At 60.3% G+C, this 8,962-nt stretch overlaps 1 protein-coding gene and 1 pseudogene across 1 annotated transcript in view; one reads left to right on the top strand and one right to left on the bottom strand.

The window, feature by feature from the left end:
• The window catches only part of LOC119098980 (alanine aminotransferase 2-like), a 7,242-nt pseudogene extending 2,458 nt beyond the window's left edge, over positions 1 to 4,784 (top strand).
• A 1,740-nt stretch (positions 4,785 to 6,524) lies between these two features.
• The window catches only part of LOC119098979 (uncharacterized), a 4,184-nt gene continuing 1,746 nt past the window's right edge, over positions 6,525 to 8,962 (bottom strand). The window contains exons 2-5 of the mRNA XM_037222029.1: positions 8,161 to 8,292; positions 7,687 to 7,824; positions 6,988 to 7,140; positions 6,525 to 6,643 (exon numbers count right to left, since the gene is read on the bottom strand). Of these exons, the coding sequence (XP_037077924.1) occupies positions 6,533 to 6,643; positions 6,988 to 7,140; positions 7,687 to 7,824; positions 8,161 to 8,292 (534 nt within the window). The 3' untranslated portion in view covers positions 6,525 to 6,532. The remainder of the gene's footprint in view (positions 6,644 to 6,987; positions 7,141 to 7,686; positions 7,825 to 8,160; positions 8,293 to 8,962) is intronic.

Genomic DNA, 8,962 nt, shown 5'->3' with positions numbered 1-8,962 from the left:
CGGCCGGATGCGGGCGGCGGCAGTCTGGGCGCCTACAGCTGGTCCGCCGGCGTGTGTCGGTGTCGCCTGACCCGTGCCGATGGCCAGGCTGCGGCGGCGCAGTCTGGGCGCCTACAGCTGGTCGCCGGCGTGTGTCGGTTGTCGCTGACCTCTGCCGGTGGCCAGGCTGCGGCGGCGGCAGTCTGGGCGCCTACAGCTGGTCCGCCGGTGTGTCGGCGTGGCCTGACCCGTGCCGATGCAGCGCTGCGGCGGAGGCAGTCTGGGCGCCTACACGGTGCCGGTGTGTGTCGGTGTCGCCTGACCTCTGCCGGTGGCCAGGCGGCGGCGGCGGCAGCCTGGTCGCCTACAGCTGGTCTGCCGGTGTGTGTCGGTGGCGCCTGACCCGTGCCGATGGCCAGGCTGCGGCGGCGGCAGTCTGGGCGCCTACAGCTGGTCCGCCGGTGTGTGTCGGTGTGGCCTGACCTCTGCCGATGGCCAGGCTGCGGCGGCGGCAGCCTGGGCGCCTACAGCGAGAGCGTCGGAGTGGAGGTAATCCGACGCCACGTGGCGCAGTACATTGAGGAGCGCGACGGCGGCATCCCCAGCGACTACAGCAACATCATCCTCTCGGGCGGCGCGTCCGAGGCCATTAAGGTGAGCGGTGCTACGTGGCGGCGCGTTGATCGCGCAGGCTCACCGCTGTCTGCCAGTGCTCGCCGAACGCCGTGCGATGGTGCGGCTGGCCTGCTTTGTGTGGCAGCTGGCAGCTCCAGGTGATTTATTCGCCATCGTTTTAAAATTAGTCTTTGCAACTGTTAATGTCTTGACGTGCAGCTTTACTACGTCCGTGTATTCGTGCAACCAAGCACAACACTCAAGTGTGATGATTGGTCGACGCATGTTAATAGCTATGTGTACTTCACGGCCATTCATTCGTCATTTTCAAACTCCGTACACGTCCAAGTCACTGTCACATCAACTTTATTTCAAATCCAACCCAGCCGCCTTCGCTCCTACTGCGCCGCTGAAGCAGCCGCACCCCCCCCCCCCCCCCGCCCCTGGCTGTGCCACTGAAGCCGCTGCCTCCCCGCCCCCGGCTGCCAGTGGTGCTCACCTCTCACGTCATGCCCTCTTCTGACCTCGATGTCGGCAGTCTGTGATGGCGCTGCTGAACCGGCCGGACGGCGACCGGGCGGTAGGCGTGATGGTGCCCATCCCGCAGTACCCGCTCTACTCGGCCACCGTCGCCGAATTCGGCATGCACCAGGTGGGCCGCCGGCTGAGCGGGGTCACGAGCTGGCCATGTGGGGCCAGTCGGGCGGCGCGAACGACCGGCAGGCGGGCCGAGCGAGAGCCAGTGCGCCGGTCGGCGCGGCTGCGTCGGAGGAGCGGGGCCGTTTTGAACGTGAGGCCGCGTATTACGGGATGCTAGGGTAATTGAAGGCGAACGAAGCGCGTTGGTGCCGGAGCGTTTAACAGCACTGTAAGTATCTTAGAAGCATCACGAATGTTTGGCACTTGCTACGATATGATACGATGCGATGCAGTGCGATGCAATGCAATGTGGTACGTGACGTGCACGCCACATTGTCTGTGAACTAGCGAAGCCCTATGCTTCTGTGTGTGACCAGTTTACCCTCCCATGCTCACCTCCGCTCCCCCAACCTTCCCTGTGCTCAGATCAACTACTACTTGGACGAGCCGCGCGCCTGGGCGCTGGACATGAACGAGCTGAAGCGGTCTCTGGAGGAGGCGCGCGCCAGCTGCCTGCCCCGCCTGCTGGTGGTCATCAACCCGGGCAACCCCACCGGCTCCGTGCTCACCCGTCAAAACATCGAGGACATCATCCGCTTCGCCTTCAACGAACGGCTCATCATCATGGCCGACGAGGTGGGCTGTGGCGCGGTGGGCTCGGGTCCGGTTCGGCCTGGTCTGGTATGGTATGGTATGGTATGGTCTGGTCTAGTCTGGTATGGTCTGGTATGGTCTGGTCTGGTCTAGTCTAGTCTTTCCTGGATTGGTCAGATTTGGTCTGGTCCATCCGGTTCAGATCGGATCGGATCAGGTCGGGTCGGGTCGGGTCGGGTCGGGTCGTCGGGTCGGGTTCGGGTCATATATGCTCGTAATGTATGCTGTGCGGCGAAAAAGAAAACCGGTCGGGTCGAGGCGGGTCGGGTCAGACATGCTGGTATGTATGCTGTGCGGTGAAAGAGAAAACCGGTGTGAATCTCTGCCACCGACGCCGTGACTCATTGCAGTCGGCTTCGGCGCGGTCTGGTGTGCATATTGCTGCATGGCAGGCGCCTGACATAGCTGGATATATACAGATGTGATGGTGGATGGATGGATGGATGGATGGTGGTGGATGGATGGTGCTATGAAGGTGACAAGTGTGCCCTAATGAGCCACACGCGGCAGTCTCGCAAGTCGTTGACTGTCGGTGCCGTCTTTCCCAGGTGTACCAACACAATGTGTACGCGGCCGACCGGGAGTTCCATTCGTTCAAGAAGGTTCTGTCCGAAATGGGCGAGCCGTACAGCACCATGGAGCTGGCTTCCTTCATGTCCTGCTCCAAAGGCCAGTGGTGCCAAGTGGGCGGCCATCTCTGGTCCTCCCGCGTTCAGTCGTGACGCACCTGGTTTCCCGTCTGTTCGGTGCCCCGATTGCCGCGTCATGACTGGTACAGGCGGTTGACGATCAGGGTTATTGCTCTATCTTTCGAGAACGCTCTCAAAAAACCATGCCGACTGCGCGCGAGTGTGCGAGCCGCCGCCATCGCTGACCAGTTTCCTGGGTGTTTCCCAGATGGTGTGTCTGGTTCACGATGGCTGTGCTATCCCAGCAAGCGGCCGTTTATGTTCCCTGCCGATTTATAAGGACACGGAAGGCGTTTCTCCCGTTACGTCAACACTCAAACGGGACTGTGTGCGGCAGGCTACATGGCGAGTGCGGCCTGCGCGGAGGCTACTGTGAGCTGCTCAACTTCGATCCCAAAGTCAAGGCCATGCTGTTCAAGATGATTTCCGCCAAGCTGTGCTCCACGGTCCACGGCCAGGTGAGTAACACGTTGGTCGCCGACTGTGTCGGCTGGCGCCAGCATGTCGGGCGTCTCCGCGGGACTGGTGGCGGTGCACCCTGGTGGTGCCAGTCGTAAAACGCGCTCCCGTTTTGTGCAGTATTTATCGAGGTCGTGATTAGGCGGTGTAAGTGTTCTGGTTTCACGACTGCCTTGTTTTATGAATATGACCACATTTCGACATTTGTTGAGCTCAAAAGTGCCACTGCTTTAGCGCATTCCCGCCCGCGGCGAACTATTGTGTCCGCCGCGCGTTCTCAGAACAGCAGCCCACTGCCGGTGTGTTTGGCAGGCGGTGATGTGACTGTGTGGTGATACCCGCGCGGCCGGGCGAGCCCAGCTACGCGCTCTACGACAAGGAGCGCCGCACGTACTCAGCTCCCTGAAGGAGCGGGCACCCTCATCGCCGACACCTTCAACAGCGCATGGAGGGCTTCACCTGCAATCAGGTGCAGGGCGCCATGTACGCCTTCCCGCAGGTGAGCCGTCAACGGTGCCCGCTGGGCTGTGCGAACCTGTCCCGAGCACGTATGTGTGTGTGTGTGCGTTCCGAGGCGACTGGATGGCTGGAATAGACCGCCGGAAAATGTTGAGATGTGTGTTGAGCTTCAGTTCTCTTTGACATGGTGCAGCGAATCAATTTTTAAAAGAAGTTTAAGACCCGGGCGTTCAGGGAGGTGTGCGTTACGACGTTTTTGTGGCTGATTTTGGCACCTAAAGGGTACCCTGTAATGCCCACACTGCCGGTATCGCTGTTGTCCTGTCCGTGTTTGAACTCGACTGCATGACGAGCCCGTCCTTGGCCGGCAGCTGGAGCTGCCCGAGAAGGGGCGGTGGAGGCGGCGAAGGGCGAGGCTGGCCAGGCGCCGGACGGACTGTTCTTACTACTTTCCAACTGCTAGAGAACACGGGCATCTGCGTGGTGCCTGGCTCTGGCTTTGGGCAGCGGCCGGGCACCTACCACTTCAGGTGAGGGTGGGCGACGAGGAGGTGGTGCCCGAGTCTGGCTTTAGACAGCGGCCCGGCGCCTACCGCTTCAGGTGAGGGTGGGTTTGGCGAGGAGGTGGTGCCCGAGTTCGGCTTTAGACAGCGGCCCGGCACCCGCCACTCTAGTGACGAGTGACGCTGGTTTATGCTGACGGGCGCGAGAACGTCGGCCGGGCGACAGGACCCATCGCCGGGGCGCTAGTGGGATCAAACAGACCGACAGTTGTACATACTTGAGCTCATTTAGGAGGCTTGGCGAGGGCCGCTGAGTTCGCGAGGCAAGTATGGGGCGGAGAATGCATAAGGGTTGACTTTGGAATATCTTTTATAGGTGCCGAAGGTCCATTTGCACGATCATTGACTGCCCTTAGCGTGCTACGTGCATGTCCGTTCGCGGAGGGGGATGAGTCATATTGCATTAGTTTTGCTACTTTAGCGAAAGGCTTTGAAAGCAGCGTGGCCGCTGGGGAACACCAGCCAGCCGGCTAACCGTGAGTGGTGGCACTGCCCAGTGTCCGCCGCGGGTCGGAGTGCCCCTGCTGGTCGCGGTCCCTACTGGCCAGTGAATTCAGTCCTCTATCGTTTGCAGGACCACCATCCTCCCGCAGACTCCTCTGCTGAAGGAGATGCTAGCCCGCATGCAGGAGTTCCACCAGAAGTTCATTAAGCAGTACCAGTAGGGCCTGGCGCAGGTGCTGCCGCGCACAGCTAACGTCCATGGAATACGATGGCGATGTGGTGTCTGGTCTCATCCGACGGCGTGGCGAGTAACAGGGGGACGTGCGGCCGTCGCCGTTACACACTGGTGCGCTACCGATAGTAGCGACACTCTTGCCTTCGTGGTGGAGACTAGTGTCTTTGAGCCCATTTATTATGACCGAATGTGAATCAAATCCGTTTCTAGTTGCGTTAATGGTTAGTGGGTGGGCCGGGCGGATGAAAAGCGTGTTAAATACGCGGTGGTGGTCTATCCCAGCAGACCTGTGAAAAGTTGTATGGTTTCTGTGCACGAGTATCTGCCAAGGTCTCGTTTGAGTGACGCAGAAAGTTGTATTACGTCCGCTTGGGCGGCTTGTCCCCGCGAGGCAGAAGCTCACAGTTGCTGCTGCGAATGGCAAGATGCGTTTTTGGCTCGTCCCAGGGGTTAAAAGAAATGTAACTGACGAGTCAACAGTGCGCCTGAGTTATCCGTGATAGCTGGAGTTGCAAACTCGCGTCTTCCGCGTCGCACTTGTTTGTGCGACAAGCGTAGCATCAAATGCTTGGCGTGCTAGTCGCGCGTTACAGCGGGGTGCGGTGGTCACGAAACTGCCGCTGCACCGTCTCGTTTTTTGGAGCTTGTCGCGGGCAAATAGCGTTGGCCACTACCTCGTTTACCGGAGTAATCCCATGACGCATATGGCACGTATGCCCTGTTCTCAGGTGCGCGAATTTCACATAGTCTTTTGGCGTAGCTGGTGCTATGAGTCAGACCTGTGCGGCGTCGCCCAACCGGGTGTGCGCTGGGCGATGGGGCCACCGCCGCGACCGGTGCAGATTTGCAGCATTTCGATGGTGTGCTCAGAGACCGCTGGTGCCGGTTCACGTGGTGGTGTGTGGTGCGATACATAGCTGAGCGCCTGTGTGGCATTGACGAGGGCTTTTGACTGCCTCGGTGCGACGGATGGACTGGAGGGCACGGTCGTCCGTGACGTCATCTGGTTGTCCGTACGCCAGGTGATGCCACCGGCGCCTCTTCGGCCCCGGCTCCTTGTCACGATTTCCCGCCAGAGGCGCAGGGAGTAGACTTAAAAGGAGAATTAGCTGCCTGGTATGCCCGTTTGGCACATTAGCTCGTACAGCGGACCGCCGGGGTGTCTGTAGTCTAGTGGTTAACGCGTCTGGTACGGGGTTCGAGTTCCGCAAGAGTGCCGGGGCCATCGGCAAGGCCCTTTCTTCGTCGTGCATCGCGAACCGGGCACGTGGTGCACAACCACAGACTCTATTTTGTAGCGAACACCGACACATGCAATTTTCTCCACCCAGTCACTCGTGTGGCAGTGATCGTTGGCCGGGTGGAAGAGGCCCGCAAATGAAAACTGATCCTCGTGTACTTGTCTATCACATGCAGACATTGCACGGGGAACACCGGCGGAGAGAGTCAGATAGCCCTCAACAGTTGCTGGAGGGGCAGCCCCAATGCTGACGCATCACCGTCCCACTAAACTATCACACGTCCCACCGACCACAGAATCCGCGGCCCTGTACAACGGTCATGGAGCCCGATAGCAATGGCCGATGGCCGCGTGCCGGTACGAGCACGGTTGTGACGCACCGCCCGAATAGTGCTGTTGGTCGAAGGCCATCTCCTAGTCTATGGTGGGTGGGAGCATCGAGTTGACAGCAGGCTTGTATCAAGAACCAGAGGCGAGACAATGGAAGCAGGCGGTCCCCCCATCCGGGAGAGCGGCAGTCTGAAAACGGGTGCCAGCTGTTGCTCGAGGTCTGGTCTCAGCTGCTGGAAGTCAGCTGTTTGATGAAGGCGGCCTCCCGATCTAGGAACTCCCGGTCTTCGTCCGCCCGCAGCTTCCACAGAAGCACGGTCGGGTCCACCGACACAACCTGCAACACAGGAACCCCCTGCGCTCAGAGACACGAGCGGAGACGAAGCGGCCGTCCCTCCCAGGTGCGGAGTAAAGGTACGCAGTGGTCTGGCCGATGACCCGAATGGGGTCAGTTCAGCAGAAGGCACGCTACGTGAGTACCACGGCAGTAAATGCCGTAAAATGTCCCACACTCGGGCGGGCGCGTCTGATAAAAACTGCCACGAAAAAGCAATAAAAGAAGAATACCACGCGCTCGTAGAAGACGCGCAACTAACCGTACAAGACCGGGTTCGCGGCACACCACGAACACTGGTCTGGTCGCAGCCCCGGTGACCGCAACATCGCCGCCCGCGGTCGTACCTCTGAGCCGGGTGCGCCGTCTCCCAGCGTCCTCTCGGCACCTCCGACCGGTACGCTGAGACCGGCCCCAGAGGCGGGGCCGGGGCCGGGGCCGGGACCGGGCCGGGCGCGCGAGGGTCGCGCCTGGCGCTCCTGGATCAGCCGCATCCGCTCCTGGGCATCAGTCGCAGCAGTGGTCAGCGGCCTGGGCACGGCGTTCGCAGCAACTTGGGTGCGACAGCTTAGTGAATTGAGAGAGGGGCTGCCAGGTCGCACCCTTGTTGGTACCTGATACACTGGCGTTCTGTTCGGCACTGATATGGTTCAACGTAATATGCAGTGTCCATATATGAAATGCGGTGGGAAATCAAGTCTGAGCTTGCAGCTCAAGATGCGGCCGAAGGAATGCACACTAAACGAGCTGAGCCAGTCTTCTGTCCATTACCCCGCCTCGTCTTTTACGGGCTCTACATGGTATACGGCCAGTGCAGGGGCACAACGCTAACAATTACACGTTGGCAGGAGACAGCACGCCTCAAACCTCATTCGCAATGCTTCCAGATAGCCAAAATAGGGCTGCTTACTGGCATAGCTGCAGCACCATAGCATGCACTACTCCCACCACATCACTCGCCACACACCGAAACAGACAGCCCGCTTCGCCAGCCTAGACCTCCCCCCCCTCGCCCCGACCGGCCAGATGATATCCAGTCTACCGACCTGGGCCAGCAGCTGCTCTTGTGCCTTCACTTTGGACTGCTGACGCTCCAGCAGCAGCTGCCGCTTGGTCAGCTCACCCCGCAGCGCGTGCGCCTCGTCCAGCGCGCGCCGGCCGTCGTCGCGGGTACGCATCGCCATCTGGAGCATCGGAGCACTGTGAGGGGCGGAGGATTGCCATCTGGAGTACTGTAACGGATGGAGCATTGCCTCCTGGAGCACCGGAGCGCTAGGAGGGATGGAGCATTGCCATCTGGAGCTCTGGAGCACTAGGAGGGATGGAGCGTTGCCATCTGGAGCTCTGGAGCACTAGGAGGGATGGAGCGTTGCCATCTGGAGTACTGGGACACTATGAGGGATGGAGCATCGCCAATCAGAGCACTGAGAGATGGAGCATCGCCATTTGAAGCACGATGAGGGATGGAGCATTGTCATATGGAGCTCTGGAGCACTGCAAGGGGTGAAGCATTTGCGCACCTCACAAGCACACCCACCCTCCGAGACGTCGTCCACCTCCTGGCTCTTGAGCTTGAGCAGCTGGGCCTGGCTCTGAAGCCCGCTCAGCTCGCGGCTCATGGCCTGCTGCCGAGAGTCGGCGGCCAGCACCGCCTGACGGTGACCGCAGCACGGCCGGGGCGTCAGGCCGCGAGCGACGACTGGTCACACGCTACCACGTATCACACGACACGGCTGAAGGGCCTCAGGCTCCGAGGGACGACTGGTCACACGTTACCACGTATCACACGACACGGCTGGAGGGCCTCAGGCAAAAAGCGCCGCATTGCGGTACGTCTTCATCGCGAAGCAAAAGACCTGCCTTAGATCGCTGCGTGCTTGTGTATACGGCACGAAGCGATTAAAAAATTCCTTTTTCAAAAGTAACGCCAGGTGAAGGTCTCGCCGCAGCAGATGATAGGCGGAATATGGGCAGCGATTGCCCGCGAGATCACCGCGGCCTAGCCGCCGTTGGTTGCATGATCAGTGGGCAGCATTGGTAAAGCCGGTGACGCGTTCTAAGCGTAGCGGCATGCGGCGCGTCTCGCCATGTCAGCTAGAGGGCAGCAGGACGGTCTGGCTGGCGCGTCATCGCACATTCGATGGCCCGGCACACATGATCCGCGTGGGCCAAAAATTCGGGCATTTAACCAGCCTGCCTGACGGACTAGGTGGGCGTAATTGCGCTGACGGTATCACAACTGAAATCAGGCCCACTCGGCCCAGCGGCGGCATACCTGCTTGGCCTCGGCCTGCAGCGCGGCCAGCCTGTCGGCTCTCGGCG

The sequence above is a fragment of the Pollicipes pollicipes genome, unplaced genomic scaffold, assembly GCF_011947565.3.
Source record: "Pollicipes pollicipes isolate AB1234 unplaced genomic scaffold, Ppol_2.1 Scaffold_4740;HRSCAF=5597_pilon_pilon_pilon, whole genome shotgun sequence".
Taxonomy (NCBI): domain Eukaryota; kingdom Metazoa; phylum Arthropoda; class Thecostraca; order Pollicipedomorpha; family Pollicipedidae; genus Pollicipes; species Pollicipes pollicipes.
Note: the sequence above shows the minus strand (reverse complement) of the source record. Positions and strands in the feature narration are given on the sequence as shown.